General features: G+C 40.3%; 1 protein-coding gene across 1 annotated transcript; it reads left to right on the top strand.

Moving 5' to 3' along the window:
• Positions 1 to 1247: 1247 nt before the first annotated feature.
• On the top strand, positions 1248 to 16206 carry HRH4 (histamine receptor H4). The gene is made up of 3 exons (XM_058556559.1): positions 1248 to 1505; positions 8705 to 8868; positions 14462 to 16206. The coding sequence occupies exons 1-3, from the start codon at positions 1313 to 1315 to the stop codon at positions 15275 to 15277; spliced, it is 1173 nt and encodes a 390-aa protein (XP_058412542.1). The 5' UTR covers positions 1248 to 1312; the 3' UTR covers positions 15278 to 16206.
• The last annotated feature ends 3777 nt before the right edge of the window (positions 16207 to 19983 follow it).

Raw genomic sequence — 19983 nt, forward strand, 5'->3', positions numbered from 1 at the left:
CCCTCTCTCAGGGTCACTGTCCTTCGTTGCCTGAGGTCCAGTGCCTTGAAAACCATTGTTTCATATGTTTTGTCCAGTTTTTTGGTTGTTTCAGATGGGATGGTGAATTCAGTCCCTGTTAGTCCATCATGGTCAGAAGGGAATATTTAACTGGATCTATATTAGTTTTAAAAATGAATCTTATTTGAGTCCAATTTCTTGCCTATACAGCCATGTACCACATAATAACATGATTAGTGGTGGACTGCGTGTATGACAGTGGTCCCGTAAAATTAGCACCATAGAGCCTAGGTGTGTACTTGCTATACCATCTAGGTTTGTGTAAGTACTGCAGGGGAGGAAGAAATTTTCCTCTACCCTTCTAGGTTCTTCTGGCTGGTCTAAGAATTAAATTGATGTGAGACAGATTAATAGGAGAAAAACAAATAAAAGTTTAATAACAGGTGTACATGAGAGAATCCCAGGAAAACCGAGTAACTCACCAAAAGGGCCAAAGGCCTCACCTTAAATACCATCCTCAGCTAAAGACAGGAGAAGATGTTGGATGTGGGGAGAGTCAGGGACTTCAAAGGGAAGGAAGGCAATGCACACGTAGGTGAAAAGGAGCAAACATTTGAAAAACAAGTGTTTGGCCACACAGAAACAGAAGAACACAGAAGAGATCCCAACAAACAGGCTTTTTGTTAGGTTCTTCTCTTTCTACCACCTAGTTCATGTTATGCTAAGGTGGTGGCTTGCTTCCTGAGACAGGTTTTTTTTTATCTGAATTACTTTAGGAAGTTAAAGGGGAGGTAACAAGAGAAACTTTCTGAGTCTTTTGTTTCTTAGAAATAATCAGCTTAAAATAGTCCTCATGTTAAAGAGACATATTTTAGGATTGCAAGTTTTGTTCCTCTTTAGTACGCGCTATAATGTTCTCACAATGAAGAAATTGCTCAATGATGCATTTCTCGGAACTCATCCTTGTCTTTAAGCAGTGCTCAGCACACAACTGTACAATGTATCAATTATATTTTATATATATTATATAATATTGCTCTATTAATGGGAGATGGATAAATCACATTAAAATGTTTAAGATAAAGCATTTCACTGTATTTTGGAATTACTTTGTCAGTATCAGTTAAAGAGAAACTGTTACCACAAGTTTGCTTTATCAAGAATCAGGAAGTCCTATGAGATAAGCATTAGACTTTGAAAAATGTCATGAGTAGGAGACTATATATTTTAGGTATCCAATTGGAAAACATACTTGTCAGAATTTTCTTGCTGGATTAATTTGCTATATTGAGCTTCTTCATCATTTGATGTGATGTCAGCTACTAATAGCACAATTATTTTGCCACTAAGCACTCGCATCACTTTGGCATTTTTTATGAGCTTATTAGCTTTTGCTATAATGCTAGGAAATGCTGTGGTCATTTTAGCTTTCGTGGTGGACAAAAACCTTAGACACCGAAGTAATTATTTTTTTCTTAACTTGGCCATTTCTGACTTCTTTGTTGGTAAGTTACACATCTTTACTTAAGATAATCTTTTGCAATTATAATTTATTTCTAAAACCTTAAAATGAGCTTTTGTTATTTCAAGGGACTATATGCAGTTGGGGATGATTAAGAACAAAAAGTTCAGGGGAGGCCATATGGCACTTTAGGGGAATGTTATATATATAGAAATCAGGTTTGTAGGGGAATTTTCATCTGAAAACAATTTGCTTTCTTTTTATAGACTAAAAATCAGTCTAGGATATTCTAAAGTTGTTTTAGTCTAAGCATTATTTGTTTCTGGAGCTATTTTGCTTGTATGTTAGGGTCTATAAGTATTTCTCTTTAAGTAAGCATAGTTTCCTTGGTATCACAGTGTTGGGGTAGTAGGAAATGATATATATGCTGGCAACCAGCACAATCAGAAAATGGGATATTCAGGTCAATTAAACAGTATGGTGAATAGTATTATTTTATGATATGCTACAGAATATTGTAAAATACACCCAACACTAAACTACCTTGCATATAATATGGTATCATAGCATTATATGATTGTAAGAGATCATAGAAATCAAATTAGTCTTTCTTTGAAAACATATACTTTGTAATTTTTACTGCTTCATGATCATCTTTTTTTAAAGAATGCTTATCATAATAAGTAAATGTGCAGATATGTCAGCTGATGATATTGTTTTATAGGAGCTTCTAGTATAATTTAATCTGTCATTGTCTATAGCTACATAAATGCTTGCATTTATGTTAAAATGAAACGAAACTCATATAATACTTAGTTTATTGCCTGGAACACAATGGTTGCTCAACAAATGTTAGTCCCCTTCTCTTTTGATTTCTCTACAGATATGTGTCAACTCAAACCAAAATCACAAATGTTAGTGGAGTACCTACCATGTGTAATGTAAGTCTTGTTAGGTACTCAAGTATGATTAGATAATGAGGAGATATATGGAAGACTAGGTTAATCTCTTTCTTCAATAAAGTTCCAATATAGCAGAGTGGGTGAGAGAAGTTCACAAGTGACTGTAACAGAATAAAGTGATGTGAGAACCCACACAGACCTACCAAATGCTATGGCACTCAGAGGAGGGAGAAAGCATGTTTGGTTAGTGGGTTCTGGCATCTGAAATGAACTTCCAAGGATGGGTAGAATTTCCATAGGCAGAGATTGAGAGGAGAGGAGTATTGCGAGAATCAGCAAAGACATAGTGGTAGAAAATCATTGTGCATGTCTTCCCAAGTGTGAGCTCCAGGCTGGCTGGTGTGCAGGTGGTTGTATGGGAACAGTCGGGGATGGAGTTGGAGTGGTGAGAATCTATATCATGAAGGCCCTTGAATACTAGTGTGAGTATGGCTTGGAGTTTATTCAGCAGGCAATGTGGAGACTTAAAGATTTTTAATGTAGGCGAGTGATTGGATGGATAGAAGCTTTACCTTAGAGACGTCAGAAGTGATGTAGTAGGTGGGAGGAGCAGGAACATTGTTTCAGAGACAATCCTGCAGCAATGGAAGCAGAAGTCATGTAGTAAGGCTCTGAGCTAGGGTGAGGGTGGAAAGGAAGTTCGGGAGGTAGAGCTGCAAGAGTGGAGTTGGGCGGGAGAGAGAGAAAAGATGAGTTAGAGTTTGGGTTCTGGGGACTAAGTAAAGTATGGCACTATTAATAGAAATAGGGAGCATTTTGGGAGGGCAGCTTATGCTTTTGATGTTGCATTGATAAAAAGTTCTGGAGGAAAGGAAACTTCTAGCTGGAGAGAATGAGTCCAGCATAGAAGTCACAGCATTGGAGTCATGGTATAGAAATTACAGGGTCACAGATAAAGGCAGCTAACCAATATAGAAGTATTTAAAAAAGCAACAATCTTCCCATCTCTCTCCTCAACGCTACCCCTCCAGGTAACCAACATTAACAACTCGATGTACATCTTCCCACATCATTCTCTGAGCTCACATAAACACATATAAACATATGAGTACATTTATGTGAACGTTGAGACTATTCTGCTGATAACATGCTTATCCCTCTCCTTCTTCTTCACAGAACTGTACAACTTTTACATGACACTCAGCACTTAAAGTCGATCATGTATTTTGACTAACCAAAGAGAGTGAGGCCCTGAATACCTGGTGGTAGGGAGTTATGGGGTAAAACTATCCAACTGAGAGAGCCTGAGGCCTGAAGCTCTTGAACCAGGATGGTTCCAGATAAGAATGAATTGTTTCCATGTATGGCCCGATGTCAGCATCATGGCAGCCACATCATCATGGGCTTCAGCACCACAACATACAGATGTGGCTCATCTTTGAGAAATGGCCCTGTAGATGTCGTTATTCAGGAGTCCTGGTGGTCCCCCTTCATCACAGGTCGATGGGAAAAGAAACGAGTTTGCTCCAGATAAGGGCAGTCAGACACAGGTCAGGATCCCTGTTAATCTGCCAGTCTCATCCTTCACATTTCCCCTGCCCCCTGCCAGCTTCATCCAGAGGACCACTTATTTAACACAATATTTACCACAACAACACAGGAATTATGACGGTCTCTGAGAGTTTTTTGTAAGAAGGTCTGAGTTTTGCGTCAACAGTTTTCTTTCTCCTTTGCCATGCTCGGAAGTGTCCCTTCCACCTCTGAGGCTGGAGACCTCCTGGTGGTGGTGGTGGGCCAGAGCAGAGCTCATGAGAGGTTTTCTGTAGCCGTAAGCCAGCGATTCTCAATATTTGAGATCATGAGACCTAGAGGTCCAGAACCACGTGATGATGGCCGGGCAGATAGGAGCATCACATGTGCTCCGTACTGTGGGCTTTCTGGCCAAATGCCCTCTTCTCACAGGTTTCAGAACTGGCCTCTTGTAGAGAATCTAGATTTGTGGCACCTGAGTAGCTTCCCGGGATGAATTTAGTGTTGAAAAGCAAAAATTGAGGAAAAATTCCAGAGCCACCTAATATCTGATTTGTACACATTTCAGGAAAAAAATATACTGTCTATATCTATATTGATATCTATAAAATTGGTATTATGTGACCAATGTTTCCATCTCTGGGTACCTTCTTCACATCCACATGCTGTGTGGGCATTTATGGCCTACATGACCTTGTGATAGAGGGTCCAGACAGGATCTCCAAGGGCTGAAGATGGTTGCTGCCGACAGAGCCTGAACCACGTTTTCAGGATGGCAACGTTTATCTTTAGTACCTGCATGACCCAGTTCAGGACTTTTCTCTTTCCCTTTGTATTAGTCAGCTCAGGTTGCCACAATAAAATACCACTGACTGGGTGATTTAAACAACAGCAATTTACTTTCTCACAGTTCTGGAGGCTGGGAAGTCCCAGATCAAGGTGCTGGATGATTTGGTTCCTGGGAAGGGCCCTCTCCCTGGTTTGTAGATGGCCGCCTTCTTGCTGAGTTCTCACATGGCCTTTCCTCTGAGTGTGCATGGAGAGAGAGAGAGCCAGTGAGCTCTCTGGTGTCTCTTCTTATAAGGACACTAATTCTATTGGATCAGGGCCCCATCCTTATGACCTCTTTTAACTTAGTTACCTCCTTATAGGCACTATCTCCAAATACAGCCACACTGAGGGTTAGGACTTCAACATATGAATTTTGGGGGGACACAAACATTCTCTATACATTCTCTATACACTCACTGTCATCCACACATCCCTCTCTTGGCCCAAAGAATTCACTGGGACTTTTAGCTCTCCCCACCTTTTGATTGCCATTTTATCATGGAAGGTACAACTTCCTGGTGGGGCTTCAGAAAGAAGAGGTGATACCAGACTGGTGGCAATTTTTACCAGACTGGTGGCAATTTTAAAGCAAGCTGGGTTTCCGTGTCCTCAACTATTCATTCATCCAACAATGGTTTATTCTGAACCAGGCACTCTTTGAGGTGCTGGGGATATGGCAGTACAGACAAAAATCCCAGCCCTCATGGTGCTTCTCTTTCTACTGGGAGCAGGGGAGGGGAGAGAGACAATAAACAATAAAAATAAACAAAATTACATGGTATTTTAGAAAGTGATTGTTGCTATTGAGAAAAACATAGCAGAGATGAGGGAGAGGAAGTGTGTTGGAGGTGGCGGTTGCAATTTTAAACTTTGGGGATGAGGCTCACTGAGAAAGATTCATTTGAGCAAACATAAGGCACTTTCTGGGGGAAGAGCATTTTATGCCCAGGAACAAAGGCAAGGATCTGAGGGGGGAGGGTGGGTGGTGTATTTGAGGCTGGAGGGACTGGAGTGGAGTGAATGAGGAGTGGAGGGAGTAGCAAGAGGTGAGACCCGAGAGGTAGGGGTCGGGCTGGGGTGGGCAAGTTGCCTAGGCTCTCACAGGGCGCTTCTCTTCCTCCTTCCCTTCTTTCTCTCCTCCCCCTGTTCCTTCGCCTCCTTTTTTTCCCTTCACTACCTTTTAATATAGTCTGTTTTCTCTCAGGTTTTCCCCTCCTTGATCAGTCCTGCCAAAGGCTTATTGTTCTTTTCAAGGAACTGGCTCTTAGTTTTACTCATCAAGTCCCTTTGCTCCAGAAGCATGACTCCAGGGTGGAAGTTGTAGAAACACCTAGGTGTGGGTATAGCCTAGAAATATTTCAGATGCGTGGTTTTTGAAACTCCTTTGGAATGAGCGACAAACATCTCTACCACTCAAGACAGAAAAACTGAGCATGACGTTTGTACTAATATGTCATGTAGAGCACAAGGCGACAGGAGGGTTTCGTTAAAGCCCAAGGGATAGACTAGAGCCTGTTTTAAGCTAACTGCTATTTTAAGCAGCTCTTAAGGTTTCAAAGACACCCTTCCTTTTTCGTCTAATTCAGAAAGTAACTGGGAAAGATGATTTTACTCTCTTCCCTCCCTTTAACCTTTAAGTCAGTGGTGTCCATAATGCAAATGATTATTGTCATTGCACTCTCATTTCTCATTCTGTGGAGGAAATGAGTGTGTGTGTGGAAAAATACTCATATTGGGAACTTTGGAAGCCACAAATCTCAGCCAAAATATAATAAATGTGTCTGTGTTTAAGATACTTTGATTTATCTCAGGCCTATTTTATACTGGGGGTGTGCACACATGCGCGCATGCAACTTTGAGATGGAGGGCACCATAAGAAATCTTACTTATTATTAAAAATAAAATTGAGGGGCCAGCTCAGTAGTGTAGTGGTTTGGCTCATGTGATCCACTTCAACGGCCCAGGGTTCGCAGGTTCAGATCCCAGGTGTGGACTTGTGCACTGCTTATGAAGCCATGCTGAGGCAGGTGTCCCACATATAAAGTAGAGGAAGTTGGGCGTGGATGTTAGCCCAGGGCTAATCTTCCTCACCAAAAAAAAGAAAAAAAAATTGAAACATAAAACAAGTAGGCAATTTGAACTGCATGTAAGAACTGACCACATCGTCTCTATGGTGACTTGCCTCTTGTGTTTGTATGTAAGCCTAGATACTAAGTTCTGCATTCCCTTTCGCTGGTCCTCAAGCCACACCATTAAATCCTCATGTCGTCAGGTGTGGGGAGAATGCAGGGTTCCCTCCGTCCTTCCTTTCCCTTTCTTTTACCTTTATTATTGTTCTTCATGATAGACTAACTTGGTTGTCATATGAAAATTGGGAATTCCTGACAAGTGCCTGATAAAATACAAAGATACTCGACAAAATAAGATTTCATTTAAGCTTCCACTTAATAGATTATGTTCTCAGTGAGTAGTGCCACCTGTCTGAAATGTCAATACAATTAAAAACTCCTGCAAAGCTGAAGGAAACGTGCCCCATTTAGTTGTTTTTCACAGTTAAGCAGTTTCTGTGCTGAGCTAAATCACTTATGTATTTGCTCATTCAGTGAAGGGTAGTGGTTATTAAAGTCAGGAGTTCTGAAATCACATTGTCTGGTTTCAAATCCAATCTTTCACTTACTAGCCGAGTGGACCTTGGACTAATTATGTCTCCTTTTTGAGCTTTGGGTTCTTTATCTGCTAACTCAGCATGGTCCCTACCTCACAAAGTTTCTATGAGGTCAAATGAGATGAGATATGTGATGCATTTTACAATTGAGTATAATGTGGCCAGCCTTGGTGGTCTAGTGTTTAAGATTCGCTGCCCCGGCCTGGGGTTCGTTTCTGGTCAGGGAACCACACGACTCGTCTGTGGGCTGTCGTACTGTGGCAGCTGTGTGTTGTTGTGATGCTAAAAGAAATGCCTCCAGCATTTCAAATATGAGCAGGGTCACCCATGATGGACAGGTTTCCCTGGAGCTCCCCGACTAAGACAGACTAGGAAGAAGGACCTGCCCACCCACTTCTGAAAAAATTGGCCATGAAAACCCTATGAACAGCAGCAGAGCATTTTCTGCTATAGTGCTGGAAGGTGAGAAGATGGCCCAAAAAGGGTAGGGTTCTGCTCTGCTGTACACAGGGTCGCTGGGAGTTGGAATCCACTTGACAGCACTAACGACAAATATGTAACGTGCATAGCACAACACCGGGCATATGGTAATTGCACAATACATATCAGCTGTTATGAATTTATTTAAGTTGAAGGTGCAAGCCATTGGTCAACTCTAGATGTTGTGAGAAATACAAAGATTGACTTACAACGTGGTCCCAGTCCTCAGGAGACACAAGTTAAAAGATGATGAAGGTATCAAGTAGAATGTGTTTGTACATGAGAGAGGGAGAGAGGAGAAAAGTGCCAGGAGAGTGCAGGTGACAGAGGGGTGACTTCTGCCAAGGAAGTTCCAAGAAAGATGACAAGGAGGAAGTCATTTTTTGAGCTGAGTGCAGAGTGAGAAGGAAGTAAATAAACCTTTCTGTAGAAGAGGGGAGGACATTCTAGAAAGAAAGAATGACGTTGGCAAAGGCAAAGAGAAGTGAAAATGTGGGATGTATTTGGGGAAGGATGGCCCATCCTGTTTGGGTTGGATCATGAACATAAAGATGATTTGTGCTGTATATGGCTGGAAATACAGGTTGGGACTTGAACTTAATTTGGAAAGTAATAAAGAGCCATTGAAGGTACTATGTTCATGACAGCTATCATAAAAATGGTATTTAAAAAGTGTGTAGGGAATCCTGAGTTTGTTGATGAAATATCATGAATATCTAAATTATAATCAGGCCATTTGTGATCACTTCAGATACATCATTGTTTTGTGTACCTATACCTCTTGGTATTCATTAATATGTGCTATTTTTTTACCCTTAATTTTTCTCTGTACAGGTGTGATCTCCATTCCTTTGTACATCCCTCACACGATGTTTGACTGGAACTTTGGGAATAAAATCTGTGCATTTTGGCTTGTTATTGACTATGTTTTGTGCACAGCATCTGTGTATAACATTGTGCTCATCAGCTATGATCGATACCAGTCAGTCTCGAATGCTGTAAGTCAAAACATTAATTTATCTTCCTTAGAAGATAATGTACTTGTAGATTTTGGGTCTTCAAGCAAAAATTTTTTTAAGTATAATTTGTTGTTTTATCAACAAACCTTAGAGGATCCTGATTATCCTTTTGTTATCTGGCACAAAGTTCTTATTGGCCCTTAGTGAGCATTTTCTGTGTGTAATTTGGATAAGTCACTCCCCTATGTGCCACTAAAATGGGAAGGCGTCAGAGAAAATCCAAGGAAAGTTGTCAGAAGTGGTGCACTGAGTCTGTAATAGGTCGGATATACGTGAGGTTCACAGTGGGTTTATCAGTTCCACTCCTCAGACAAATTGAGACCTGAATTTTTTCCTCAGGATGAAACTTGGTGGGCAAGTAGAAAGACTCCCAGACTTTTGAATGCCATGAGAAAATCAATTTTGAATGGCCAAAGGAAAAGACAATATACAGGGAAGATACAGGTTATACGGCGTGACCAACCAGAAAAATCAAGTCCCCGTACGAGTTTAGGACCTACTCCAAGAAAGTCTGAACTTACCCAAGATTTGGAATAGCCTCTCAACAAGTTAGTGACAATTCCGACGCAAGCTAAATTTATCAACATTAGAACAAAAGAAAAAGCCAGGTTGATGTAAGTAAGGATAAGGGTGAAAAGGGGCCGTAGATATATGGGGCAGTGATCTGAAATTCTTGAGATCTAGATGGCAAACTTCCTTCACCTCTGAGTCCCAGGGACCCAAATCTTTGGGAGACTTCTGTGTCATAGAGATTTTGCTAAGTGCTAAGATACAGGAATGAATCAGCAGAGTTTCCATTTTTGAGGAGCACAATAGTCTGATGTGGAGACAGATCCATAAACAAATGGGTCCAGTACAACGGACTAAGTGCAGTGCTGGAGTTGCGAGAGGATGGTGACAGCTCTGGCCTGGGAGGGCTGTGCTGCCTGGAGGCAGACAGGATTGGGAGGATATATTAGATAAGGCAAGGATAAACTGCTGTAACAAAGAGACTCCAAAATGCCGAGGCTCAAACAAGATAGAAGTTTATTTTTCTCTCAAAGAACAGTCCAGGAAAGGTGGAAGGCTGTGCTCCAGGAACTCATCCAGGGACCCAAGCTAACGGGGTGGTTCTGCATCCTCTAGGGCAGAGATCAGCAAACTTTTACTATCAGGGGCCAGATAGTAAATATTTTTGGCTTTGCAGGGCTTATGGTCTCAATTGCAAATGCTTAAATCTGCTGTTATAGCACAAAAACAGCCATAGATAATTTGTTAAAAAAAACAAAAGCGAGCCAGCCCTGATTGTCTAGTGGCTCAAGTTCAGTGCTCTCACTGCTTCAGCAGCCTGGATTCTCTTCCTGGTAGTGGAACCACACCACCTGTCAGTTGCCATGCTGTGGTGGCGGTTCACATAGAAGAACTAGAAGGACTTACAACTAGGGTATACAACCATGCAGTGGGGCTTTGGGGAGAGGAAAAAAAAAAGACGAAGTTTGGCAACAGATGTTAGCGCAGGGTGAATCCTTCCCTGCAAAAAATAAAAAGAAAGAAATGCTTATACTAAAATGGTATTTCTCACTCCAGGCTGAAAAAAAAAAAAAGAACTTCATTGTGTTCTAATAAAACTTTATTCATCCAGCCATGCAGGCCACATTAGTTCCATGGACAGTAGTTTGCTGACCTCTGCTCTAGGTCATTATCCTCATCTGCAAGGTTAAAGTCAGGTTGTTATCACTCCAAGTTTTAGACTGGAAGGGCAAAGGGGGGAAGTCCAGGGCAAGGGATTTTCTTTTAACCAAGTAGTGCAGAATCACACCATGATTCCTACTCACATTTTATTGGTGAAACTTAGTCACATGGTCCCACCTTGCCACGAGGGAAGCTGGGAAATGTGGTCTTTAGCTGAGCCACCATATAGCCAGGAAGAAGGGGAGAATGGATGTAGCAGGACAGCCAGCCATCTCCACCACTTGGCATTGGATGCTTCATTGGCACCAGAGTCCACTGTAGTTCATACTGGACAAACTATGGAGAGAGTACAGATCAGTTTGGATTAGCAATTCAGATGCTTATAATCTCATGTTTTTCAAACTGTAGGTCTTGACCCATTATTGAGCCATGAAATCAGAATTTGTGACCAGTTGCTTTTTTTTTTCATAAAAAAACATAGAAAGGAGCATAATAGAATAGAATAAAAAAATTAAAGTATAAAATATCAGAGTACCATGCACATAATAAAGATAAGTATTGTTTTATGAATACTTTTGTCTGTATACCTGTAAAAGGTATTTCTTACTTTAGGTCACAGTCAAAATGTTTGAAAAACAGTGCTCTAATTCATAATCTTTCCCATTTATCCTTTAAAATTTTCCTTTCTTTCTGGGTTAATATTTCTTTTTAATCTCCACTGGATGTTCCCAGGACTTCCTTCACTGAATGTCCAAGCTCTTGCGTCTACCTGAGGTTTCTGGGAAGGTAAGAGACAGCTTGCCCAGTTAGAAAAAGTGCTTAGGAATTGCAGAGAGATGAGGAGTGATGTCCAGGGAGAAAATGGGTGGGTTTATTGCCTGGTCTTGTCCTGAGGAATTTCCCCGGCAATGCAGGCTGCAGAGTTGATGAGAGCTGTGTCAGCTGGATCCCAGGTCCCCAGTACCTAGCACAGAGTTAAGTGTGTGAGAAGCGCTCCACACGAGTGCATGAGTGCTCGAAGGGGGCACTCGGGCTGCACTCGCAGCTCTGCTGGCTAAGAGGTCCAACAGAGCTGTGTAAGCCAGAAGGAAGCCTTCGAAGACCCGGAGCTCGGAGGAGGTGGTCCTGGGGAAGCTGGGCTCTTGCTGTAGCTGAAAGCAGAGGAGAGTGTGATAGGGCAGGGTGGTGGGCTGGGCCTGGGAAATAGAAATCTGACAATAATTTGGAAAAGGAAGGCTCAGTGCAGCTGGCAGTGCATGACTACAGTGTTTAGACAAGTTTTCTGGACAGGTAAATTCCACGTGGCTGAAGCAAAAGTGGGAAGGGGAAAGCAGAACAGCATAGCTGGAGAGAAGGGAATTGAAATGTTCTCAGAATTAAGATAGTAAGTGGAGAGGATTTTTTCACCTGAAGATGATGGAAGAAGTTTGACAGTAAAATCAAGAGGATGAAAAATATTGTTGAGGGAGGACTAGCTAGTTTCCTAGGACTGCTGTACAAAGTACCACAAATGGGGTGGATTAAAACAACAGAAATTTGAATACATTTCAGTTCTGGAGGCTAGAAGTCCAAAATCAAGGTGTAGACAGGGGCCTGCTCTCTCTGAGGACTTTAGGGGGTTCTGTTCCATGCTTTTCTCTCAGCTTCTGGTATTGCAGCCATGCATCACTCCAGTCTCTGCCTCCATCGTCACATGGTGTTCTCCCTGTGTGTCTCTGTCTTTTCTCATAAGGACACCAGTCATATTGGATTAGGGCTCACTCTAATTGAATATGACCTCATCTTACCTTGATTACATCTGCAAAGACTTTATTTGCAAATGAGGTCACATTCATAGGTACTAGGTATTAGGACTTCAACGTATCTTTTTGGAGGACACAATTCTACCCACACCAGGCACATAGAATGGCTCTGCAATCTCATGTCATTTTTAACACCAGCAAGTTCCAGGACCTGCTCTGTCTCACAAAAGAAACTTGATTGACAGAATGTTTGGATATCTTATTGGGGCAGGGAAGGAAGCAAGGTAAGAGGCAATATCCTGAACCATAGACATATTCTGTAGTGGGTGGGACCTGGGCCACTGATTGATTTCAGGGAGGCCACTCCAACTGGCCTGGTCCTGGGCCTGGATGCAAGCGATGCTTGAGCTGTCTATCTGTCAAAAGTGCTACCCAGAGAAGAAGAGATTGGCATCATCTTCTCAATTCCCTTGGATGTCCATCATCCCATTTGACCTTATGCATAATAGAAAAGAGATCACTTTTCAGCATATTGCATCATGTCATTACAAAGATTGAACAGAACAATTAAAAAACTAAATGCAGTTTTATGACCATCTGGGTATTGTTACCATCTTCATAATAATTAGATTTAGTGCAAGAGATGTATTAATTAATGGTATGAGAAGCAGAAGGCAAAAAAGCTTATTGTATAGGGAAGCTTGTGGTCAGCACCATATGCATTTTAGCTTAGCCTCAGAAATACCAGTAATTTTGAAAAAAAAATCCATTTCCCTGAAGTTTTAAAAATAACTTAGTTTTTCTAAACCAACCTCTAGCCAATTGGTGAGCCCTTCCCATTATGTACAATCCATCAAAGAAAGAGAGTGCTGGGTAATGTTACACCCTTTTAATAAAAATGAGAAAGCACTCTAGAGCAAGACTTAAAAACTCACAGAGAAAATAGTACATGAGAGATGGTAAAAAAGGAGGCATATTCCATTTCATGGGTAGATCATTTCCTTTCCCTCAAGTAAGGAAATCAGAGAAATATGGAACATCTGAGCTGGAAGGAACCTTGTTGATCAAAAAGAGGTTCAGAGAGGTTGTCTGTTCCAGGTCCCCTTAAAAAATTCTTAGTTTATACACTTGTCCTGCATATAGGGTGGTTGGTCTTGGGCATCTTTAGATTTCTTATTGAAGATAGTCTTAAAGATTTCAGGATCTATCAAAGATCATGGGTCGTGTGATACGAGAGCAATCCTCACTTATAAAACTTCATTTTCCCTTATAGAAGACTATCCTTGTGACCAAGCAGACCTAGAACATTCTTCACTCTTAAAAAAGACTGTGGCACTCGCCATAGCCACCTCTCTCAAAGTGGCTGGCTTTGCACCATTTTTGTCTGGTGGAAACATTTATAGAAAGAAAGGATTTGGTAATGTTCAATAACACTGTGGTATCTCTCCATAGTTGGTTTAAACTTCTTTCTTTTTGTGTTTCATCTTCCGGGAGTAATGTAAGAGTTCTTCGTTCTCTTTTTGACCTCACCTTGAAGTCTCAGCATAAACTACAGAGTAGATTCTTCCTGAATATTGGAATCAGAAAAGCCAGTGGCTTTAAAACTTTTTTGACTGTGACTACAGTGAGAAATGCTTTTTACACTGTGATTCAGTATACGTGTTTCTTTCTATGTATATCTATACTCCCAAAGCAAAAGTTTCATCAAACAATATATACATTTGCGATGTGCGATGCATTCTGACATTGACTATTCCATTTCATTAAAAAAAAAATGCTGCTCATGATCCAGCCAGCAGATTAAGAAACACTGTGAAAAGGCGCACCCAGTTTCGGTTGCTTAATAGTTCAGATTAGTGTCCGTGGTCTAGGAAAAATTGCTTTCTTATTTTAGATATTGACCTTGACATTTTCTATAGTGTCAGAGGTTTAACCTTGAAGGTTACAGTCTTCCCCTTGAAAAGCACCAAGAAGGTCTACATCTTGGCCCAGGCTCCACTGAAATTGAACCCTCTGTCCTGGCCCACATCATGTTACCCAGGTCCAGTTAAACATCCCCACCTCTTACATATGGTCGAAATTCCTGAGGGCTTATTGTATGGTTTGTACAGTCAACACATGTTCATTATCTTGAAAATAATTTATTTGGTCTCTTTTAGATATCTTACAGAGCTCAACACACTGGGATCTTGAAGATCGTGGCTCTGATGGTGGCTGTCTGGGTGTTGGCCTTTTTAGTGCATGGGCCAATAATTCTAGTTTCAGAGTCTTGGAAGAATGAGGAGAAAGATTGTGAACCTGGATTCTTTTCAGAATGGTATATCCTTGCCATCATGTCATTCTTGGAATTCCTCCTTCCTGTCTTCTCAGTGGCTTATTTCAATATATATATTTACTGGAGACTATGGAAGCGTAGTAATCTAAGCAGGTGGCAAAGCGGTGCTGGACTCACTGCTTCCGTCTCTTCCAGTAACTGGGGACGCTCATTCAGTTCTAGACTGTTTTCAAGAACGTCTCTTCCTGAACCGAAGGAAGGGGAGGAAGCAGCGGCATCCTTTCGTTCCAAGAGACAGAGCAGTCTCCCGTTTTCTTTAAGAACTCAGAAGAATAGCAGCATAAATGCTTCCAAAACGGGTTCCCTCTCCCAATCAGATTCCCTAGTTCTTCACCGAAGGGAACATCTTGAACTGCTCAGAGCCAGGAAATTAGCCAAGTCACTGGCCATTCTCTTAGGTGTTTTTGTCATTTGCTGGGCTCCCTATTCTCTGTTCACAATTGTTCGTTCAATTTATCCCCCAGGTCAGCGTCCTGAAACAACTGTGTATGAAATCACATTTTGGCTTCAGTGGTTCAATTCCGTTGTCAATCCTATTTTGTATCCATTGTGTCACAAGAGTTTTCAGAAGGCTTTCTGGAAAATACTTTGTAGGAAAAAGCAACCCATATCATCACACAATCAGTCAATGTCCTCTTAAAGATAATTTTATTGCTTACATAAATTTTAGTCTTAATCTCACCGAAATGAATTTGATCTGGCATTCATCTTGCCCTTTCCATTCTACCAGAAAAGTTCATAAAATCATAAGACTTGAAAACTTAAAAAGAACACGGAACCTGGAAGTCAGTGGAAAATTATTCCAGTGAATAATAATAGTATAATTATAAATTGACAATTACATTTTTGTAAACTCATAGCCAAAATAACAGCATAATTACAAATTGGCAATAACATCTTTGTAACCTCATAGCCACGAAAGCACTGTATTTTTCTTAGTCATCACCTCTTCCTTCTCCTGTAGATCTTTATACAACAATGATTGTGAAAGTCAAAAGTTTTTGTTTTCTTTCTATGTTCAGTGTTTGCTACAGTTTTAAGCGAATTTCCCTTTTTATTTTATAGTGATGCAAAGTTGTCAAGTTTTAAACTCATTCCCTAAAGTATACAATAGAAAAAAGAGCTATATTGCCCTCTTTGCTGGGAGTGGACAACTCTGTAATGATCAGTGGGCAGGCGAGTTGGCCTTTGAGTTGGCAGGAGCAGCGAGTTATGGTGCCCAGGAAGAGCAGAGTGCGTGTGTACTTCCAGACTCCATATTCCTGATCCAGGAAGAGAAGGAAGTGTGGGATGGTGGAGGAAAGAGCAGGTAACCACAGTTCTCAGAGTTCCTCAGTGAAGTCATGTTGGAGGCCCAGCAATCTAGGACGGGAGGGTGAAGGACAGGCAACAGTCACCAGTGGGTTGAAAGGATGGCTTTCTCTATTCCTTCCTGCCTCCTTCCCTTCTCCCAACTTCCACATCGGCTAAAACTCCTCTGTGAGAAAATACAGAAGAAAGAGAAAGGCTAAGAAATGGAGAGAGGACTATATGATTAAACCTGATGTACCTGGTGTAACATTCTCATAACCAGTAGGTGTCAATAATTATTAGTAAAATATTGGTGTGTTTACTTGATGTCTCTAACTCGTGTGCCCAATCATTTACACTGCAATGCTGAGTGATTCTTTACTATGCAGTTAGTGTAGATTATACCTTACTGACGAGTCACATTTTGTTAGTGTGATGACATTTTATTCTTTTCGTCATTGTTAATTGTTCTTTTTCCCCAGTGTTCTTTGCCTGTCTTTGTCATAACATTTCATTTTGGTCTCTTAGTTAATTTCATTTCTTCTATAAGGTTTTATTGGTGTTTCTTCTATAACTTCTCAAAGTTCTTATACAGTTTAGTCATTTTCATATGTCCTAGGCCTTTTAAACCTTTGATGAATTTCAAACACTAAAATATGAAAATCTTTTAAGTATATCATAAGTGCTTAGAAATGCACATGATTTTTATATATGCTTATGTCTTACATTAAGTTCAAAATAGGAAATACATGTTCAACATTCAATAGTAATTTGAAAAATTTGAGAAATAAACCCTCATAAATGCACAAGTTTTTATAAAGTTGTTACTTGTCAGCTGTCGGTTTTAACACATAAATTATTCATTGTAGATTTTATCTGATCACTGGAGGCTCGAATGTTCATTGAATGGAGTGGCCTCATGAAAACTTTTCCCAGTTGAACCTTGGGGGAAACATGCCTACAAAGTCATATGTATTTTCTAAAATACAGAAAATACAATACATATTGTATTTCATTCAATCTAAGATGCTGTCAATGGAATATATACCGTAATTTTATTTGCCACTATAAAAAAGAAAATGCTGCAGATTATCTATGAAGCAATAATTTAAAAAATCACATTGAGGGGCCGGCCCTGTGGTGTAGTGGTTAAGTTCAGCACACTCTGCTTCTGTGGCCCAGGTTTGGATCCTGGGTGTGGACCTACAGCACTCGTCAGCCATGCTATGGTGGTGAACCACATACAAAATAGAGGAATATTGGCAAGGATGTTAGCTCAGGGCTAATCTTCCTCAAGCAATAAAAGAAGAGGATTGGCAATGGATGTTAGCTCAGGGTGAATCTTCCTCAGCAAAAAAAAAAAAAAAAATCACATTGATAGTAATCCCATTCTGATTTCAGAGTTGTTGAAAAGTGAGCAATGTGTGTCTTAGAAGTGATAAAATATAATACATGTATGACAAATCAACAGAACAAGGCTAATCCTCGATGGAATGAGAGTTTGAATAAATAAATACTTTTGATGGTATATTCATGTATTCATTAAACAAATGTTTATTAAGAGTCTGTCATGTATTAGCTACTTATTGTAAAGATGTCTGTGAACCTTGCCAATAAGATTTAGATTCCCCGAGGCAGGAATTTTATTTTGGTGTTCTTTTAGTACAATGCACCCCATAAGTGCTCAGTAGATTCTTATTGAAAAGGCACACATTAGGCATTTTCCTTAAAAATGGAATGTAAATCCTAGTTTTCCAATATAAACTTTTAAATTTGTGCTGGAGAAACTTTAAAATATGATTTTCATTATAATAAAAATAATATGTACTTTTGAGGAAAAGAAAAGACAATAACAAAACAATTCCTATACCCTTTTGGTGTAGATGTTTCTTGAGGAAAAAAATAAGGTAATCTCATCTTCTAGAAAAACATATTTGTGTATCTAAACGTCTATCTAAACTTCTCACCTCATCCTCAGACGAATCCTTTCATAAAATGAAGGCTCACATTCCAGTATGAGTAATTACCATTCCCCTGCCCCAAATATATCTGGTTTATAAATACTTATTAAATTTTAAATACTTATTAGCTCTTCTTAAACCCAAACCCAACTCCACTGGTGTAATTGGCAGAACAGTCCTAAGAACGTTGGTTCCTAAGTGTTGACTTCGGTTGGCCTGTATAGAAATCGATTCAAGAAGAGTAAAGACAGATTTAGAATATAAATGTCAATTATGAATGACACTTTAGCAATAGTCTTTTTATGAGTAATGAGAGCTTTAAATATAAATAACTGAGCAATCATAATAAGTATTTTACAGAATTACTTTTTGTGGTTTATTGGTAATTACTTCCTTGTAGCAAGGATCTTGGCATTTGCATAAATGATTTTTCAAATTATGATTTCAGAAAAAGAGAAATTCTATCATACAAAGTAAACTTTTTGTTCTAAAAATTGTCATCAGTCAGGGTTGAGTCAAGAAAACAGAAACTATGTTAATTATTTCAAACAGAAGGAATTTAATACAAAATTGGTTAGTACAGGATATTGGAAGGCTGAAAGAGCAAGAAGTGGATGTTGACATAAAGAACAACTACCATATTTAAGGTTGGAGAGAATAAAAGAGAAGAAGCGGTATTATCGGAACCTAGGATCTTGGAGAAGTCTCTGGAGGACTGATGCTTGGAGCTCTGGTTGATGCATGAAGCCCATGGTTAGGGCTGGGATAGCCAAAGGGGTGGAAACAGCTGGTGCTCAGACTACCATGGGGGGTGGGGCAGGGCACCCATGGCTGCTGCTGCCAGCTCTGATGGGGTACAGCAAAACAGAAGCATTACTGTGCACTGCTGCTGGAGAGATGCCAACTCAAGCTGGAAGTATTAACTAAGTTTTCTTCTTAGTACCTCCCACCTTCCAGTCTCTGGCCAGTGCCTTTCACTAGTGGTACCTAATGGAAAACCAGTTGGCAAGGGAGCCTGGGACAGATATGACTCCTAGTCCCAGCCTACAGGGCAGTGTTTAAATAGGTAGGCTTGGAGCTAACAGGCAACAGATAAGTGGCAAAAGTATCTTATGTTTAAGCAAAATAAAGTAGAACTTGGATCTTCAGGGATTTACACTTTCAACTGTATATAAGCAGCCTGCTAGTCTATAACACTGTAATTTGTAATTTTCTTAAGGCACAGATTCAAATCATGTACCTTTAGGCTGGTATGCTGAGTGATTTGGCTGCTAAGCCCAACATCCTCATTCCAACAAAGTTTTCTTGACCTCTATTCTTGTCACATGGACTACAAGCTTGTAACCGTTCAACATTTTTGTGTTGGTGATGGAAGTGAGGGAGGAATGAAGCCCAAGGATGTAAGGAACACAGCAGGCGGTCAGCCCTATAGTTGGTGAATTCACTGTAAATTTCATAACAGAGATTCCAAGCTGGTGGTTCATGGATGTATCTCGTCTATAAGATGAGTTGATTTTGTTGTTATTACTTACAAATTGGGGAATTTAACATTAAATTGAGATTTTCAGGGTTTTTTAAAGAAATTGGAAGATCCAGCTACATTGGGCCCACATTCCCTCAAAAAAGTAATGTGCTGAATTTGAGTAGTGGCTGCCTCCTGTAGACGGGGAGACACCCTTCAGTCCTCCACAGTTCCACTTCCCTTCATTTAGTCACTTTTATTTACCTGTCTGTTCCCTTTAGGCATCTGAATTGCAATCCCTGCTCTATATGCAAAAAGAAAGTGATTCACGAAACCATCTTAGTGAGTCCCCTAGAAAGTACAAACATTGCGTTTTCTGTGGGAAATTTTATGTTCAGAGGCTCTTTCAGTTAGGATTCCTTTGGTTACAAGTGACATAATTTGAATCACCTTGGCAAAAGTGAATGTATTGATTCCCGTTGCCAAAGTGCTTAGACAATGATGGGAGATGCCCCAGGGATGACTGAAATCAGAGATTTTGTGACAACTTTATTTTATTCTGTGACAAGGCTGGGATGGTGGATGCTCATGTCCTTCCTGATCAGATAGGAACAGGGCCTCTCCTAGTAACAG

Source organism: Diceros bicornis, chromosome 16 (genome assembly GCF_020826845.1).
Source record: "Diceros bicornis minor isolate mBicDic1 chromosome 16, mDicBic1.mat.cur, whole genome shotgun sequence".
Classification (NCBI taxonomy): domain Eukaryota; kingdom Metazoa; phylum Chordata; class Mammalia; order Perissodactyla; family Rhinocerotidae; genus Diceros; species Diceros bicornis.